The sequence below is a fragment of the Manis javanica genome, chromosome 2, assembly GCF_040802235.1.
Source record: "Manis javanica isolate MJ-LG chromosome 2, MJ_LKY, whole genome shotgun sequence".
Taxonomy (NCBI): Eukaryota; Metazoa; Chordata; class Mammalia; order Pholidota; family Manidae; genus Manis; species Manis javanica.
This window is the reverse complement of record NC_133157.1, coordinates 188,044,149-188,064,690: the sequence shown is the minus strand read 5'-3', so window position 1 is coordinate 188,064,690 and position 20,542 is coordinate 188,044,149. Positions and strand designations below refer to the sequence as shown.

The 20,542-nt window shown below is 33.4% G+C and overlaps 2 protein-coding genes across 38 annotated transcripts in view; one reads left to right on the top strand and one right to left on the bottom strand.

Annotated features, from left to right (window-relative positions):
- Nucleotides 1–20,542, bottom strand: part of RIMS2 (regulating synaptic membrane exocytosis 2) — a 570,663-nt gene that overhangs the window by 105,239 nt on the left and 444,882 nt on the right. For 18 of the 37 annotated variants that reach the window (XM_073229922.1, XM_073229923.1, XM_073229945.1 and 15 more), the window contains one exon: nucleotides 4,447–4,619. The exons of 18 other annotated variants lie outside the window; for them this stretch is intronic. In XM_073229922.1, coding sequence (XP_073086023.1) covers nucleotides 4,447–4,619 — 173 coding nt within the window. Of the gene's footprint in view, nucleotides 1–3,329; nucleotides 3,582–4,446; nucleotides 4,620–20,542 lie in introns of all 37 variants that reach the window. One more of the 37 variants, XM_073229921.1, reaches the window with a different exon arrangement.
- Nucleotides 1–20,542, top strand: part of DPYS (dihydropyrimidinase) — a 461,295-nt gene that overhangs the window by 281,031 nt on the left and 159,722 nt on the right. The gene's annotated exons all lie outside the window — the stretch shown is intronic.

Here is a 20,542-nt window from a genome sequence, read left to right as displayed (position 1 = left end):
TTTCAATTCTCAATTTTACCATAATTCTATGAGACTTAAGTATTCATTAAGAAGACCTAGGCCAAAATTCTAAATTCTAAAACTTGCACATCACCAGTGATCTTCATATTTATTCTTTTCATCCACTCTATTTTACTCACTCTAATGCTTGTATCTCAGAATTTGTCAACTAATGAAACAGCTTCATCACAAAACCTTAAATTTCAAAGATGAACCCTAAAATTTTTCACCCTTTCAGCATCCTAAACTTGCTTTTTTACTACATGATATAATTTTCTAATTCTTGGATTTTCTCTATTTTCCTTGTCTATCAGATCCCATCTGGATTTTTCTTCTTTATTATCTAGCACTGACATTTACACAGCACCCTCAATTTCTTTCCACTGCTCTTTTCCAACAACCTTATCCATCAAAACTCCCACTCCTCCATAAATGCTACAGTCTGACTGTGTCTCTGCACTTGGATTGGCTCAGTGGTGTTAGAAAAGATCACATTACTCTCCCACACTGATGTCTCTTGAAATTGTTGGTCTCCAGTCCTCAGCTGGATCTGCAGAGTTATATTTGGAACTCTTCTTCACTCTCTAATTTGTCCTTGGTCAGCTGGCTACTTCTCTTATTTTCTTCAATGATTATTCCAGATCTTCAAATCAAATATCTAATTCAACTTCCAAACGCTTATATTCTTGCCTCATACATGTTTGAGAAAATTAAGGCCATCAGGCAGTGGCAGCTAACTGCTGAACTCCCTGTCTAATAAATGATCAATTTTCATATCTGCCTTTGGGTTTGATCCAGTCCATCCACCTATGCTTCTGACACAAACCCCTCTTCCATCTTCAGATTCTTACTCTAGTAGCTGTGCATTCTCAACACTATCTTCAAAGGCTCCTCTTCTTCAGACCATATACATGATACAATCTCAAATCTCTCACTTTCAGTGATCCAATATGCAGACTGAAATCACAAGTATACTCTGGTTTACTGTGTATGGAAAAATAATATGATAGAGAATCAACACTGAATCCAATAATTTTCCTACATTTTTATAAGATTAGTGTATTTACTTATTAACTGAGAAATGTCTCTCTCTCTCTATATATATATATAGAGAGAGAGGGCACATGTGCAGGCAAGTGCACAGTTTTAGGCCAACAATCATATATATTTATGTGTAAAGGATAAATTGTGGGCTGAAAAAAAGAGAAAGAAAATCCACCTTTTCTTGAGAATAAGGTCTGTGTTTTGTTCATCTTTAGTAGCATAGTAATGTTAAAAATGTATGCAGAAATTTAAAAAAAGAGATGAACATTTTACAGAAAGGTGGCTCTTAGGAGTACTGGAATAGAACAAAAACATGCTTTGACAAATGAAACCCTAAACAAAATATCAGCTGCCTTTTATCACCACTATACTCAAAATACTTACAATATTTACTGAGAAGCAATATAGGTTGTAGATTTCTCTTTTCTTTGGCAGAGACCTTTAAAGCATTTTTCAAGATGTAATTCATATAACCTAAAATTCATCTTCATAAAGTATATAATACAGAAATGAACTACTTCAGAGAAGTTGACAACTCATTTTGCATAACGAGCTCAGATTTCTGGGTTATTATTTTCAAAATATAAAAATTTCCTCTGAAACAAATCTCCATAGAGATAATAAAGCTTAAATTATGGAAGTAGAAAATAGGGTCAGGGAGAAATGGACATATTTCAGAGGTAATTAAGCATTAGAATCAGTAAGACTTGGTGACTGGAGGGAGGGACTTGCGCTCAGTGGAGAAAGACTACAGAGGCATTCTTCTCTGGGCAGGTGTGACCACAGTGGTGTCATACACTGACAAAGAAGGTACAAAGGGAGAAGCAAGTTATTAATTTTGGTTACATGTTTGGTGAGGGGTATGATGAGTTTAATTTTACATGCTGAGTTTGGTATATCCACAGGACAGACAAGAAGATGGCCAGAACAGGGCTGGATAGATCTGACAGGTGATTAATGAAGAGATCTGGGCTGGAAATACAGATTTGGAAGTCATCAACATATAGATGTTACCTGAAGCCATGGGAATAGAAAGCACCATCAAGGTAGATTTGCCCAACAAATCAGAAAAATTGTCTTTGTTAATAAACTAATGTAATTACCAAAAGTTACATAAATAATGAAGGTAGACTTGAAATTACTAGTTTAGACTCAACTCACAAAATATGCCTAACTTAAGATTCACTTTCATTTGTAATGTCTGTTATACAAAAACTTTCATAGATCACAAATGTAGTTAAATCTATCAACCTGAGACAAAAAAAAATAAACTGACATAGACTAAACCACTGAATTGCATACCCAAGGGGTAAACATCTGTCCTAATTATCTTTTTCATTAATTATGAGGAAAGCACAAGTTGAGATTGGGTTTGGATACAATAATGCAAAATTTGGCTTATTACAGGGTGTGCTTATCAAGCTGACTTTGTACTAACACAAAAATCAAATTCTGGATAGACTACCATGAAACCAAATTCCTCCAAAACGTACATGACTTGCAATTCTCCATGTCAGAGAAACCTCATTCCCTCAGGCAGGAAGGTGAAGCTGACTGCACACCTGCACCGCTCAGGCTTTCGGTGCAGCGCTGCCAAGAGAGCTTCCTGCTTTCACAGGCCTCGTGCCACGACAGTGAACGCGTCTTGCTGCTTCTGTTTTCTCCTGCCTTTCTCCCCTGTTCAAAGCTCCTCCGCTGGCAATTTCTCTAGCTGAATGAGTTTCAGCTAGAAGGGCCTAACACAACACATTTGCTTTTCAACGAGCCCTAGGGCATCTATCCCTTCTCAGAGTATCAAAGAGCATGGTCCCAGCTTCCTCAGGCTCAAAACTGCACCAGAACCCATCAGAAAACTAAGAAGTGAAGCAGCCAGAGACTCAAGAAAGTTTACTTTTTGCCAGCTCTTATTTCTTATAAAATAGGCGAAATTTTTCATCCCCTTCAGAGCCTCATTTTAAATGTTTCGACTTCTACAAATGGGGAAGATATACAGGAATTCATGCTAAAAAAAACTAAAGGGAAATTTGCATTTGATTCAGCTAGTCATAAAGAACTTGAAAACCACATTAATCAGACTCTCAGAACTAGTGGGTACAAATTAAAAACTATTTAATAATTCAATCTATTTGATAATGACTTGCCAACACATTAATTAAGTGTATTAGAAGCTAAATAGGTAGAACACAAGAAAAGAAACCAAATGTATAGGGCAAAATAGTTTTCAGGAGAAGGACAAAGGACTATATTACTATTGGGATAAGTCTACAAAAATAAGCAAATTTTACCTGTCATCATCTTGTGAGAACCGCCTTTGCAAATCCTCTTTATTCCACTGTTCTTTTTCTTTCCCTTGCTCAGGCATATCTTGTGTTTTTTCCTTGTCTCCTGATTCTCTGTTTTTCTCCTGATTACACATTTTTGTAATGCCTTTCCCTTTCCCATTCTCATGAATTCTTTCTTCCTTTACCTCTTCCTCCTCAAGAACTACCTCTTCATGCTTATCCCCTTCTGTCCCTCCCTCTTCTATTCCCTTTGGCCTTTGAAAACAACACAAGTTGAAGGCATGCAAATAAACACAAAGAAAGAAAGAAAAAGTCAAAAAATGTATACAAAATTAAACAGAAATGTAATGAAAATTACTAAAACATAAATAAAATGACATCTTTTAAACATTCAAAACATTTTTCCAGTATGTACCAGAGAAGCATTGTGTAAAACACTTACTCCTAAATCTTTGTAAACCATATTTTTCTGTTACAAAGTTAGACAGAAAAAGTTGTGGTCACTCCTTTATAGATTATTTTGATGCAATAAGAGTAGAAAAAAATAATTTATCTCAGGTACCCATAAAATCCAGTCAGGTGATAAATGAAAATTACACTAACTTATAATTACATTTATGAATTTTCTTGAGAAACTGAGGACGTTTTCCACACATTTATAAAAGTCTCAGGAGAATGGAAGAGAGAATCCTACTAAAAAAGTGATATTCTTATGTATTCCGAATCTCTGAAGTGTACTGAGCTAGGGAAAAAAACAACCCTCCAAAATAGTATTTTTCATATCTTTGGGACATCAAAAATGAAGTCTTCACTTAACCATCATTTTAATTTCAGTGACAATATGAAAACAGAATTATTTCTTAATAGCAAACATAAAAAAATCTAATGATACTATTTCAAGTAATCTACTTACAAAATTGTTATAAGTTCTAAAAAACTTTTCTGTGCAAGAAGTTTGAAATGTACACCAAAATGTTGTAAAAATATGTACAGAATGTCTTATTTCCTTAATGATATATACTAAATCTTTAGAAAAAAGGGTTTTGTGTTTATCCAAAGACAATACAGACATTCTAAAATATATTTAGAAGAATTTTCCTACTCAAATCCCCTTACTCACCTGATTTTCTTGTTTCCTCCTGGCCGTTCTGACTGGACAGACATGTAGCTTGTGCTGCTGAAACGAGAAGCACTACTAGTCCTTGAAACCGCAGATATATCACTTACATCACTGTCCGAAGATTTAGTGGAAATATTATCTGCCCCTCTATGAGGATCCCATCCTGATCGATACTGTTAACACAGATTGACAAATACGCACAAGTTGTCAGTATTACCACACAGAGTAATTACTAGCTTCTCCTATTTCAGCACTTTAATTGTCCACAGAAGATACTGCAGAACCCCACTCAGATGCATATAAAACAAAAGTGAATGGCAATTATCCTAAAAGAAAAATTCAATTTATACGAAACCCTTGTTTTTAGGAAAGGCCATTAGAGCATTTTCACCGCAGCCCAATGGAAAGCCATTAAAACAGTTTCACAACAGCAATGGAAGAACATTTAGGTAAAATCTGGGAAATAAATATTTGGCTTAAAATTAGGAAGTAGAGTTATTTTTATTTTTGAATAAAATTTGAAAGAAAGCATGATAAAGTTACTATTGTAACTTATAAAAACCAATTTTAGTAGGCATCCATTTTCTTTAATCCATTACATTTCACTGAAAACCTAGAGATAATACAAAATCTAATTATTAAAACACTAACTTTTTTTTTTTTAGAAAAGCCAAGAGAAAAGAGAAGTTTAACTTCTGAATGGTTGCTGGAATTTTGATGAATCCTAGGAATACTAGAAAGAGTCATTATTATTTTTAATAGTCCAAACTTCCTGGAATTGAAATACTCAGATAGTTATGTGGCACAGCCAGGGTAGGGTGCAGGGTTCTGGGTGTTCAGATGTTCTGGTAAACTGAGAACCATCATAGATGCTTTATGTTAATGATATTGAGACGTGAAAAAGAATTGACTTTGGAGTCCTAGTAAGGAAAATTTACTAGCTGGATAAACTTGAGCCAATTGCCGAACTTTTCAAAGCCCGTTTATACAGTAATAGTGCTAATAACTTCTTTGCAGGATTGCTTCAAAACTTAGAAAAATACATGTCTGGAATCCTGCATAATATAAATGCAATCAATATTTTCACTGTCTCATTGTTACCTGACAGCTATTAGTGGGTTAAAAGAGTATCTGCTATTAGATTTTTCTTTATTTATATGCACTTCAAACAGAACGCTAAAACATCCTTACTTCATCAATTTTACAAAGGAGATTTTTCTAATTATAGATACTGGCAAATTTCACAAAGCCTTAGAAAAATGATTATCTTATATAAAGCATTTACTGTGACTTGGAGAATCATTACCTAATCAGCAGTTCGGTATCAATAACCATTTACTGAAAATATTAGATAAATAAAAACATTTTGACAAAGGTAAATTGAATGGCAGGAGGGTGTAGCAGAAACATTAAATGATATTCAATGATCTGTTTTTTTTATTTCCAGAATCTCCCAGTATCTAGTTGTCTATTTTTGAGTTAATAACTAACCTTTTTCTTCAAATGTAAAATAAAGGGACTATTCCTAAAACTCCATAAAATTTCAATAGTCAAACCCTTAATCTAGAAATAGACGTTCAAGTTAGGTGAAATATTGGCCTTTCTTGGTCTATTTAACTTTCTACTTTATTGGATGAACTCTCAATAATCAAAAGAATACAATTAAATTCTTCAAAAGATTCCTGCCTTTTTTCAGGAAATATATGTAAAGAGAACCTTCACATTTGATTTTAAAAGGAAAAGTGCTTATTTACAGGGGATTTATTTGGACATAATTTAATCTATGATATTCTTTTTCAAATTGTCATTTTACAATATCAAAAACAATTTACTTTAAATGACAATGTATTCAGTCATTGCCTAGACAGCATTTCAGTGGGTGGATCCAACATTATGTGTTAGCCAGTATATATAAATATGTAGATGTATTAGAGTATGTTATTAACATTATATTATATATAAATGCATAATTAAAATCAACAAACATTTATATTTTATATATTGTATAAATTGGCTAAAATTGGTAATGTTGGATATACATATATATATTTCACCAAATTTATTAAAAGTAAATATGGTCTCAAGTTGACTAAATGGAAGTATTTTATTTATATTTATTTTGGACATTTCATCTATATGAAAAATGAATCTTTCAAAACATTTTTCAAAATGATGAAACTGTTCAATAGATACTGTACTATATTTGAGGGACTTTCTCATATAATTTATAATAAAAAGGAGAAGCAGTCTGATATTATATATTTTTAAATAATTTATCATTTGATAAAAAAGCAGTTTTCTTATATTTTTTTCTTTGGTTTCACTCATGGAATTATTATATCATCTGAATTCAAATAAAAACCATAAGTTTTAACTCTAGGAAATAGTATGGGTATTAATATAATCAAGAGTACATGCTCTGGAGTGACACCGAATCATTGGTCTGAATCCTGCCAACAGAAAATGATTAGATTTGCAAATGATCTTAGGCTGATTGCTTCTATGAGTCCCAGTTTCAAAATGAGGACAACAATTGTACCCACCTCCTAGGTTTGCTGAAAGGATTAAATATGGTGTTTGTAAAGAACTTAGCACAATATCTGACATATAACAGGTGTTTAATAAATGACAAATGATGGTAATGGTGATGATGATGATTAGACAGTAGCTCATAGTACTGGCTTAGCAGCAATTCCAGGAATATCTTTACTGAAAGAAATATTAGGTAGAAATAGCCAATAACAAATATATTATTTTAAGACTATTCTAAGCCACAATAAAAACAGAACTATCATTTCAGAAAATATGCTCATAAATCAAAATTAAAATATTAAACCAAACTTTTCCACTCATTCCTAGTATGTCCTTAGGCCTCAACTTCCCCATTTGGCCAGGTTCATCCATGTACTATTATCTTATGGCGAACTACTAATTGTAACTGCAGGTTGAGGAATAGCTTTTTCACATCAGGAAATATGTGATACATCTTGGCTGACACAGAAGATGTCTCATTTTTAATATTTGTCTCTTTTACTTTCCAAAGCTACCTGGTATTGGTGTATCCCATGTCTTGTGATCAGGTCTTGCTCGATATGCTTTGCTTTCAATTCTGAATCCTAACTGCTTACTTGACTTCAGTAGCTCAGTAGTTAGGATTCTGACTTTGCATGTTCTAGCCTTTGTCTTTTTAGGTCATCATGATTTTTGATACTGTTGCTGTGACTCATAAGTGCATTAAGGCAAATTTGTTTTTTCAAAACACACTTGGCATACAGTGCATTTATTGTTGGCTAAGACTTCTCAGGTAATCTAGTTTGTAAGCTAAATTTTTGCATACCCCAAATTTAAGGGAAGATATGATTCTACATATTATAGTTTTTGGCCTTTTTATAATTCATCACATGCTACCTCTTGTTACAGGTGTTATGTGTATATGTGCGTTCATGTTTAATGTTCAAACTCTCATTAGAATATAAGCTTCTAAGGTCCAGAACAATATCTTCCTTATCTTCGTAACTCTATTAGCACCTAAGAGTCAAAGATAAGATTTAGTTCAATTTAAACTCAGGTTTAGCTTCTGTACCAGTAAGAGAAGGATAAATCCCATTTTAAGGATGGTTGTGAGGAATAAGAGAAATAATATATTCAAAATAAAATGTGCTTAGAACATAACAGCTGCTCATTTCTAGCACGTAATGCAGAAGGTCATTAAATAAAAAGACAATGAATGGAATAGTTCATATAAAGAAAGAATACAAATTAGCTAGAAGCTCTAGTTTGATGATTATGCTATATTCAAGGCTTATATCAAGTTCATTTATTTCTCTACTTCTAAGCAACTGAACATGTTTATCTTTGGATATAGCTCAGGTTTCCATGACAAACAGACACATGACAATGAAATTTGTAAACTGAGAAATAACAGGAAAAACATTTTTATAAATAAAACTTCAGAAGAAGATATTCTTTTCCTCCTTTTTCTTCCTCCTCCATTCTTTGTATGTTATGAATCATATTCTGTACTCTTTGTCTATCCCTTGGGTTACATCTATTTAGCCTTAGGGATACTTCCATCTATATTCTGAATATATTTAGAATATAACATCTTCACATATACAACTCACAAACCCAGAAATCAAAGTAATAAATGACCTAACACTGGAGTTTACTTTTAAAATGGTATTTTTTTTTTTGCTTCTCGTAAATGTGTTTTTGCTTTTCTTGAAGGATAATTAACAAAAGTTATATACTTTAACACTGAAGTAGAATATGCTAATTATTATTATACCAAGATAATGAGTTATGAATGTGCATAAAAAGTTCACTTCTTAGGAAATGGTTGGTGTTGTCCTGGCACTATACAATAAACAATTAGCACTTATTTGTTTACAGCTGACAGATGAACAATAAATGATATGCTCATCATTCCCTCTAATGGAGAACAAACAAAGATTTATTGCATAGGATTACACAGTTTCAGCTGAAAACTGGGCTCTGATTGGAGATCATTAAAATCTTGGAAGAGAGTGAGAAAGCTTTTCCCAACAACATTTTAATGTTCTGTACATTACTATTAAGCAGATCATGAACTAGAAAATTTTACAGGAAATTATTATTTTTCAGGATGTTCCAGATTCTAAAGAGTTCCTAAGTGGCCTGGAAAAGTTAATGTTGTCCCTATTTATTTAACATTAGCAGAAAGTAACAGCATGTCAGCAAAGCTCCATTGAAAGGGAAGTTAGGAAAATTTTACAATAATATTCCTGAGGAATCAGTAAATTCTAAAAATATTGAAATTCTTAGGTAATTTTCTAGTTTGATTTCTAGTATCTCAGCAACTCAGGCTGTTTGAGTTTGTACATGAACTTCTCAGACAAAACATGGGGTGGGATTATGAGAGTTCCATTAGGCTTTGCTTATCTTGAATTAATTAAATCTCAGCAGAAAACTACAATTTGTTGTCTAATACTCTGGCCCAAAATTTAGTTATTGCAAAATACTTGGCAGTAAGAAAGCCCAAGTTTGAAGAAAAGTAAGTTTTATGCCATCAAGAAGTCCCTGGAGGAATATTCCTATCATATTCAGAGAGAAAACACAATGAGCAGATGAAAAGATATAGAAAGAAAAGGACATACATAATGTTGGGGTGAGGGAGAAAAGGCAGAAGTTCTGAAAAGAGCTCTTGTTATCAGTCTGGGGGTCTAAGGGAGACAAGAACAAAGCAGAGGGAGTCCTGGCACTACGGTGAACTAAATAATTATGTGAGCAAGAAGATGCTCTCATTTTCACCATTCTATTTTTATTTCATGTCATTATTCAAAGAGATTATCTATTGTCTTTTGATAGTATCACAATTACAGGTACTCTCTTTGAGGAGCTATTTCCAGGTGATTTTTTTCTCTGTTCTAGCCAAGTCTCTTATAGTGCCTGATTTCAATGCTGCACTGTGCAAAAGTCTTTTTGTAAGAGATAATTTTGTTTAAATAGGACTCCTTAGAGAGGGTATTTTGTGATAGGATCTCTACTTGGGAGGGAGAAGACAGTGAGGAAAGGCCACAAAAAATTGAGGGCCAGTTTAAGATATAGCCTTGTAAATAATATTCTACAAATGATATCTCAGCTAGAAAACTGGGATAGTTCTATCATGTGTGTATTTCTCTCTCTCCTATCTTCTATCTATCTATCTATATCTATCTGTCTACCTACGTACCTACCTACCTATCTATTATCTATCTATCCTACTAGATTATAAACTCCCTGAGGATGATGACTATCTTATTTATTTTAGTAGTATTCCCATTATCTAGATCAGTGCCTGGCATGTAGCAGGAACTCAATGAATGTTAATAAATCAGAATGAATGGAATGTTTTTTCTGGGCTATATACAAGAGTATTATCTCCAGTATGAACTATCAACTCAGAGTATAAAATACTGTGATGATAGCTGAATAGAGTTTAGTCACCTACTCCCTTCATTCTCTGTGGTCGGAATAGGCAGTGGTGTGGGGGGATTCGTTTAACAACCAGCTATCCAAGGAGAAACCATTTTGATTTACGGTTTGCTCATTTCCAAGGAATAGCAGGGCTAATTTCAAGCTACCAAGTCTCTGAATGCCAAGGTAGCGCATACTACCACGTGTGGCATCTGAAAGTACATGCATTGTTTGTAGGACTTATTAAGACATCTTAGAAGACAATAAGTAAGGAACAATAGATATCATATCTAAATTACTCATCCAGGAGAATCTTAAAAAGAACAGCAAGAACAGCTTGAGGTAAAAAACCATACCCAGAGAAAGGGTTGCCATTGGCCTGTAGGACAAGAACTTACTAAAGAGCCAACTTTCTCTTGGACTGTAGGAAATTTAAGGTTATTATATTATTTTTTCCTGGAGAATTTGTAGAGGAGGAAGTATTGCTGGTAGTCAGTTATGACTTTCCCAAAGGTTTGGCTCTGTGGGAACTTTATGTCTATTAGTAATCAGCTGCTCTATGAGAAACATCATCCTTTATTTACTTCTACTGATTCCTCACAATTTTCAGAAATGCCAGTGGTGCCATGATTTTTAGTTTTGAGACCTTAGGTGACTGCAGAGCTCATGCTTTTGCCCTTAAGTGCATTTGCCACTTCTTCCTTAGAACCCATAACCTTCATTCATTCTAATCTCTTTACTTAAACTGTTCTCAGAAACAAAACCAGCAATAATATAACCAGCCAGTAGTGTCTTTTTAGCTTTCTTCTTTCTTAATTTTGCTATTATGTTTAATATTGTAATATTGTGTAGTCCTCTTTGGTTTCTCCTCTATCTCCTGGACTATCCTCATATTCTCCTTTGCTGGCATCACTTTCCCTAACCTGATTTAAAATTTTATTTTCACAAAATTTCAGTCTCTAACCCTCTTTTCTTTTCACTATACATACTGACCCAGGATTATCTACTCCATTATCTATCCACTTTAACTACCATGGAGTGACTTATAATCCCTCACCTTTGTCCTCCCTCACCTTTCTCCCAAACTTCAGACATGTATTTCCAGATGTTAAAAGGACATCTCCCATATGTTGTTTTATAGGTACATCTCAATTTAATGTGTCCAAAACCAAATTTACTCTCTGTTACCCCAAACTAGCTGTTCTTGTATCTCTTATACTCCCTGCATTGATAGGTTTCAATATCCAACAAAAATCTGGAAAATTTGTGAGTTATCTTTGGCTTCTCCAATATTCTCCATTCTAATCAGTCAAGAAATATTATTTAATCATTTTATGGAACCAATATCTCAATATTTAGCTATTTGGGGCTTATGATTGGAACCTTGGTCTTTCATGTGGTAATTAGAGTCCATTACACCATTTATTTGTCATAGTTGCTACTGGATGACAACCAGTATTCTTTCTCCTCTTCTGTTCTTTACTAAAAGAATCCAGATTTATTTTGTTAGTCTACTAACAATAACAAATAAAACAACTCAATTTTCCAGGATTCCTTGCAGCAAAGGTGATCATTTGACTGAAGTCTGGCCCCTGATATAAAAGCAGGAATCTAGGCAGTAGGGTTTAGAGAAAGTTATTATTTTCTGATTTCAGCAGGCTGACTTAGTTGCTATGGCCATTTGCCTTTCCCTCCTCGCTTTTCTTTCTAACTAGAGTTAAACACAAGCCTTGGGTGTAGCAGTCATTTCTGTGACAATTAGCATGAATGCCTCACTCTAAGAACAGGGAGCAGGAAGACAAGCTTCTTAAGACAGGGAGCTTGGCTCCTTAAAAAATAGTACCAGCCCAGGGCTGCTGTTTGGAGTCAGCAAATTTAAAAAAAAATTCTTATTTATTTAAATAATGTTGTCAGGTTTTTTTGTTATGAACATCTGAAGGCAAACCTGAATGATATGCTACTCATTCTATTCTGCATCAGAAAAATATTTTTTGACCTTTGATTGGTTACTCTTTAACCAACACTATTGATGACAATCACAATGTAGTCATCTAATTTTGATGATAAGAGGTAGTATGACATAATGACCATGGGATTTAGAGTTGAAAATCTGGCTGTGTAACTGCTTTCTCAAGTCCTGGTAGCTGACTATGAAACCTTGGGCAAGTCTCTTAACCTCTCTGGGCCTGATGTGAGCTTTAAATAATATCACAGGTCTTGACATAGTAAAATACTTGTCACAGTAAATATTTATGATGATAATAATTAGGCATAGTTCATGATGCAACTAAAGAAGCTCTAGATTGTGATAATTTTCATCATTTGGTCATGATTTAAAACATTTTATCTGGACTTGAAAACAACTATGAAAATGGTGTTGGTTCCTAATTCCATGTCTCATTATAAAAATAAGGCATTGTCCTTTGACACCAGATTGGCTTATTTACTTAAAGTAGGATAACACCAAACCTGACTTGAAAATTCATGCTTTTTCATTCTTGAAACTATCAACGTGGGTTATTTTTATAACAATGTTTATATTTGACATCAAGGAAGTTAAATGAAGGAAAGTAACAATCATGACCACAACACTAATAATTATCAAAATCTGGATAATTTTTATTGTTTACAAACAATTTTCAAATATTTTATGTACCATTCTCTTTTTCTCAACATCTACAATGGCTATTATTTTTAAATTACAGATAATTTGTACTGACACTTTGCCATTTATTGATTTAGATGTACCCACATAAGATAAACGTTTTTCTTTTTCAACAGCATTAGTGAGTCTTAGATTTATTTTTATGTACTTTATTATTCATTGATATCTCAAACAGATGTCATCTGAAATTTCTACCTCAATCAAGAGGTGTTCTCAAAATCTGTTCTTCACAAATTCTTAAATGTATTAAAAACAATATCTCAGTCTGATGTACATAACACTTCATTTACATCCAAGCCCAGAAAGAGTGAACAGAATGCCTGCTGCTAATGCAAACCAATGAGCCTATTATTTTTCCAGAAGAGAGAAGAGTCACTGTTAAAGCACTTATACCATTATTATGACTAAGTGCTTCTCAAAGTCCTCAGATTAGAAACCTAAGATCTAGCTAAAATTAAGAAATATCATAAAGAAATTCTACTCAGCCATAAGAGTCCCTGATACTTGGTCATTTGAAAATATCATTAACTATTACAAGGCTTAGTATATGATTTTTATATATTTTTTGAGAACATATTTTTTTTATTAGGATATAAGGTATAGATATTGTAGATATTGAATGGCAAGATAGCATCCTAAAAGTAGGAACAGAAATAAGACATGAGAACATAAAGGTAGGAGCAAGGTAATGGGAATCTGAAGCAGGCAGAAAAACAACAAACATTAATGGATTGGAGATGTGGAGTGGGGCTCCCTTTCAAAATTAGTACCTTAAAAAGTAAGAGTAACTCAAGGTACTTGAATCTAAGTGAATCAGGATTAAAACAGCCTGAATAACCACATAGTGTTGAAAAACCTGAAAGGGACTGAGACTTGCCCTGACCCACCAAATTCAGGCTTAGAGAAGATGTAATTACAATCTGTTGAAAATATGGAGAAAGCCCACTATTTTTGTTCGTGTGTGAGAAGACAGAGCAGCACTAGTTGGGTTTGCATGGAGACCATCTGGGATGGAGCCAACAGTCAAAACATGACACGAGACAACATTTATGTCTTGCCTGAACTATAGCAATAGCCTCTGAATGGGCTCCTTGTTTTTTATCTCCTTTCAAATGCATTATAAGTACAGCATTAGAGTTATCTTTTAGAAGCACAAATTTGTTTATATTAGTGACTTCTTCAAAAATCTTCAAAGCTCATTATTGTAAAGAAGAACATTCTAGATTTTTAATTGATTCAAAGCCCTCCCAAATCTGGTCTTAGTCAATTTTTCCACTCTTATCTCCAAATTCGTATCCCAATTTGTTATATATTTCCATTCTAAGGGACTACCAGCTGTTTCTTAAATATGGCTTATATTCATGCTTCTATAACTTTGCTTAAGCTCTCCCCTCTGCCTGATATGTCCTTCACTTCATGTATTATTCTATAATATATTCCCAGGTTTCTCCAAACCAAATGAGTGTTTCTCTTCTTATTCTTCCTTTCTATGGTTTACTTTTATGTATCACTTACAGCGTGTTTTCAATGAGCATGACTTATGTACATGTGTTTCCCTAGTTAGACTGTGAACTCCTGGATTGGGAAGGTTTTGCCTGCTTCCCTCCGTTTTCTCCCTCCTTCCTTCCCTTCATCCTCTCTCCCCACTCTTTTTAATATTACTCCTTCCCTTCATCCTTTCCCTCCTTTTTTCCTTCCTTATTTATTTTGTCTTTCATTTTATTGTTATTTGTATGGTTGTTTCTCTGGCAATTTCTGTTTCTTTTAATGTTGCAGGACCAGAATCCAGAATTACAGTTGATCAGCTTCCAAGACATCCCAGGTACACACTTCTGAGTTGCAGGAAGAGAAAGTCACTAAACGTTTCCTGAGATCACAAAATATGCTCACATATACAAAAGGGGACTTAGATAACCACCCTTTAAGAAAAAAGCCTACAAAAGTTATTTGGTGCTCAAACATACTTTTAGTTATTCTGCGCATCACTGAGTCATTCAAACACCAAAATATTTAAAAGCTGAAAGTGACCTCAGAAAGGACCTAATTTAGCTTCCTCATTTTATAGATAAGAAAATTGAGAGTGAAGTGAATTGACTAAGCTTACACAACTTGTTACTATTCAAGTCTTTCTATTTCTTTTCACTTAAAAAAATTTTGTGAACTCTAATTTCACATGTAATGGGATACTAGGCAAGCATATTTAGAATCTGTCATTTCTTTTTGGAATATTCACATATTATTTTCATCTTTAAGTGTATATTTTAAAGTAAAGCTTTTTTTCCTGTATTGAAATTTTGAAAATTAAAGTGACTTGTATATATAATCTGAACACAAAAAACAGCATGAATGTCACACTACAATACTACTTATAGATATAATTGGATGGATTTTAAACAATTAAAACTAAAATAATAAAAAAATCCTACAAACTACCTTAAAAAAAAGATGCTTTATGTTTAATTGAAATACTCGCTTTACATTCTATTTACAATTCAGGTACATCTTTTTTTGTTGTTGTTGGCAGAAAATGGAAACAGGCTTAAGAAAGTACTGTATTCATATATGACTGGACCCTGTAGACAGCTACATTTGCTGTGACTATTCCTAGTCAGGAAAATGAACTGCAGAGCTGCGCAAATCATAAAATCATAGCATTTCCTTCATCAGGAATTTCTACTGAAGTGGTGGGTTTTGGTTTATCCATCAGAATGGAGTTCAAATGTATCTTTTTTTAAATGTAAGTTCAAGTGTAAGTGAGGAAGGGGGCAATATTACCCCTATCTCACACATTACAATAAATAATAAAAATTACTACATTACTGGGCACACCCAAGTGCCACACCAACTTATGTACCCTTTTACATATAATATTTCTACCTCCTAAACTTATCACCAGTTAAAAATTCCTTTTCTCCTATGAGATATATTCTGAGGGCAGTTATATTATTCCCAGACTGGAGTATTATTTTATAATCTTCAAATGAAGAGAAATAATAAAAATTATATGTTTAGGAAAACACTAGTAAATTTAGTTTTGCTAATTAATAATATCTGTAATCCTTCCAACCGAAGAAAAAATTACAGTTAATTTTTGTGTTAATAAACAAAGCTACTACATAATAAAACTGTAGTTATGTTCAAACAGTAATTAATCAAATTAAATTGAAATTATAGATGTGGACCGCACCATGCTGTCCTAGTTGACTAATTGCCCTAACTAAAGGTTTTGAATTAAGTGTCAATTCAAATTTAGCTATTATTTCATGTTAAGTAATAGGCAACAACATTATACATATAAATTTATTCTCTAAATCATAATTATGCCATGTTAATTTAAAAATACATAGATTCAATCATTTGTGAGAACAGATTTAGCAGACAGCCTGATTGATCAGATTACCAAATCAATGAATGAAACAATATTAGATGAAGGAAATGAAATATAGAAAATCTAGTTCAAACCTAATTTTAGTTGTTAGGCTATGAGATGAAATGATTTGCTTAATTAATGATGAAGTTGCCTAAAACCCAAGTGCTAATACATAGTAATTTTTTTTCAATGCAGCCTCCAAAAGTGCCACATACTGATGTAGTACTTTATACATTACAGGATTCCCTCAATTTGTACACAGAAAAAAGTTGGATTATGAAGAACTATTGGGCCATTTATCCAATGTCTTTTCATGTAAGTGGTAGTATCAAAATTAGAATCCAAATACTCCAAATCTTTCTCAATATTCTTTCTCCTATGAGTAACTCTAGATAGATATCAATAATCATATATCCATCAGAAAACTTGCTTTTGACTCTAATGCAATAACCTATCCATACCTTCTCCTAAAGTTCATTTATTATCCTCATCTTGGTACAAAATGCTTACAAAATTCACCTCCTCTAAAATTTTTCCCAAAGTATGTCACCCCAACCATTCTAGCTGCCATCTGTGTCCAAATTCATTTACATACAAAAAATCCCTTAGTGCATATTATAGCCAAGACAAAGTGCCTGCCACTGGAGAGACTACAAAGATTAATAAAATATAAGCCCCACTCTCAATAAGTGTGTAGTTTAATATGAAAGATAATAAATAAGCAAATAATCACTACCTCAGATGGACTACGTGAATTTTGGATGTGATAAATATCATGGCTGGTTCAAAAGGTATACGTTCCATTGTTTTGAATATTCTTATATTTGTTAACTTTTTATTATGTCTACACTTAACCCTTTTAGATTATATGAAATCTGAGTTGGAAATAACCTTCCTGCCCTATTTATCATTTTTTTCTTCCTTCCTCATTTCCCATATCCTTCTTGCTTCTATAAAGCAAGATTTCTCTCCCCTCAGTGACCCATTATCATTCATCCCTCCTATACCCTATAGGGTATTCCTATTGTTAGCAAGCCAGCAGCTCCGGAGGTTTGATGAAAGCAAAGGTGAATGCATGAAACACCTTTTTTTTGCTGGAGGAAAAAGAAAAATGGTTTCCTTATGTGTTCTTAGACAATATGCAGGAAGAAACTATGCTCTTGGCAATAACAAAGACCTAACAGTCCTTTCAACAGTAGGTACCTGGATGTAATTTATCTAAAATGCTTTCTTTCCTTAGTTTTTAGCAATACTATATTGACTTAAAGGAAGAAATTAAAATTTCTTCCATAATTTATAGTATTCTATAACATGCAAATTGCTTAGTCATCTCAAATGACTTTTTCATAATTAAAAAAATACCTCTTTTGTATTTCCTAGCCTGCTATATAGTAGCAGGTAGGAATTCACAAATACAGGTAAAGGAAAAGGACCTATGGTTCAATGCATTATGAAATAAAATTACGGCTAAGAAAACCATATTTAAATGTGGTTTTATGACTAAGAGAAGTAATTTTTAAAATGAACTTGTAAACACAAAAACAAAATGTTTCTATCTCCTCACATGTGAAGTTGTACAAACAGAAAAAGAAAAGTAACAAAATTTCAATAGATCAAAAAGCCATAAAAAAGAAAGCAATTCTGCCATTTGCAACAACATGGATGCACTTAGAAGGTATATGCTAAGTGAAAGAAGCCAGGCAGAGGAAGACAAATACCATATGATTTCACTTATATGTGGAACCTAAAAACAAAACAAAACAAAACAATAGTACACTCAGACACTGATAAGTGACTGGTGGTTACCATGGGGGAGAGGTTGGGGTGGGCAGGTGGGTGAAATAGGTGAAGGGGATAAACGGGCACAAAATCAAAATCTCAATCATAATATAAGTTGGTCATGGGATGAAAGTGCAGCATGTAGAGTACAGTCAATGGTTCTGTAACATCTCTCCATGTTGACAGATTGTAACTATACTAGCTGGGGTGAGCATTTAATAGAGTGTGCAACTGCCGAATCACTGTGTTGTATATTTGAAACCAATATAATATTGTATATTAACTATACTTCAATTTAAAAAATATTTGAAACAAAATTGCTAGTTAGTTGCCTTACAATCTCTATTGACATCATAATCAAATATGCTTTCATAATGCATTAAAATGATAATTTAAAAGGACATTAATTAATGTGTAGAGATATGTATGGCTAAACTGTGTGTTCAGCAGGAAGCTAGATATTCGCAGGAGGAGGGGTTAGGCCACCGCAAGTGTCTCCAACCAGTGAGAAGACAAAACTACTGAGCTGTTAATCAGTGCTTGTTCGTATGCCTCACCCCGCCTGAAAACACTTGCAAAGTACATAAAAAGAAGTCCTCCCTGAACACAGGGGCCTGTCAGACATCAAGTTGGGGCCTGCTCTGATACAGAGCATAATAAACTTTCTATCTTTCTTGACTTTTGTTTCACTCTGTCTGGCTTCCCTATGATACCGAACCTAACTCTTCCCAACATAAATACCCTCAAATTCATAAATTATAATCCTAACACCTAGTACCTCAGAATGTTGACTGTATTTGGAAATAGGGTCTTTAAAGAGGTAAATAAGGCAAAATGAGGTCATATAGGTGGGCCTTAATCCAATACGACTGGTAGAGTTATAAGAAAAGGAAATTTGGACATAGACACACACAGAGGACACAGCAAGAAGGTGGCCATCTGTAAGCCCAGGAGAGAGGTCTCAGAGGAAACTGAACCTGCCAACACTTTGATCTTGGACTTCCAGCCTCCAGAACTGTGAAAAAATTAATTTCTGTTGTTTAAGTCTGTGGCATTTTATTATGGCAGTTCTAGAAAACTAATACAAGATTTTATGGAAAAGAAAAGAACCTGAAAGTAGAAACTTTGATCACAGATAAAATATAAAATTTCTAAAATTCTATTAAAATTATTTACCATTAAGTTTTTAAATGTAGATCTTTTACTAAGGCAAGGTATATTTGTGGCCTTCAGACATGGAAGAAATGAATAGCTGTTGCTTCCAACAGTGAAAATATAAAGGAGAGAAATTCTCCTTTGGCTCAGAGAGAGGGGTGGTGTGGTGTGGTGTGGTGTGGTGTGGTGCGTGTGTGTGTGTGTGTGTGTGTGTGTGTGTTGTAAATAATTATGTGTAAATATAATTCTCTCTCTCTCTGTGTCTTTAAATTAAAGTTGAAGTACAACCAGCTTGCTAAGTAGAAATGGTAAGAATAATAATTTGGGGTAGATAAAAATTTGACTAAACTGGTAAGACAACCCAAGTCAATGTTACACTTTTTAAATTACCATTAATTTGTACACTTTTCCATTTTCCAGCACATATTTTTAAAATTGTCTTAAAGAAATATTTATCTAGATGTCTAGTAAATTGTTTATGGTAACAAATATAGACCTGAACCTCTACGGGCTTTGGTAAGAGCAAGCTATCTGTTGGAAATGACTTTTTTTTCTCTTTCCTCCCCATCACCATCATCACCATCATTACCATATCACAGCTAACACTTATTTATTCCCTATTATATTCCAAACTTTGCTTAAGAGTTATACTTGCATAAAAACAGATTTAATCTTGAAAATAATTCTATGAAGTAGGTGCTATTATTGTCATACTTTCCAGAGTAAGAAACCTAGGCACAAGTAACTTGCCCTTGGTCATACAAATAATGACAGAGGACAGATTGGAACTCAGGCAGTCTGGTTCTTCAGTCCACACTTTTAATACTGCTCTGTAGTGTATATTTAACCATAGTTACTAAAAATAAATTAGATTAACAAAACTGCCTTTATATCTCCATTGCTACAGTGAAGACTTCAGAGGTTGTGCTGTGAACATAGCTGCTACTGTGGTTACTGATAGTGCTCACTAACAGCAAGAAGTTTCAGTAGCAACTTCTGGCTTAATTTGATTGACCATCCCTTAATTTATTTATCTCAAAGATAAAGGAAGAAATTATACACATATATATAATATATATATATATATATACACACATATATATATATACACACATATACATATATATTATTTACTTCAGTAATTTAGCAAATTTTAGTCATAATATACAATACTTTAAAATTCTACTTTGGTA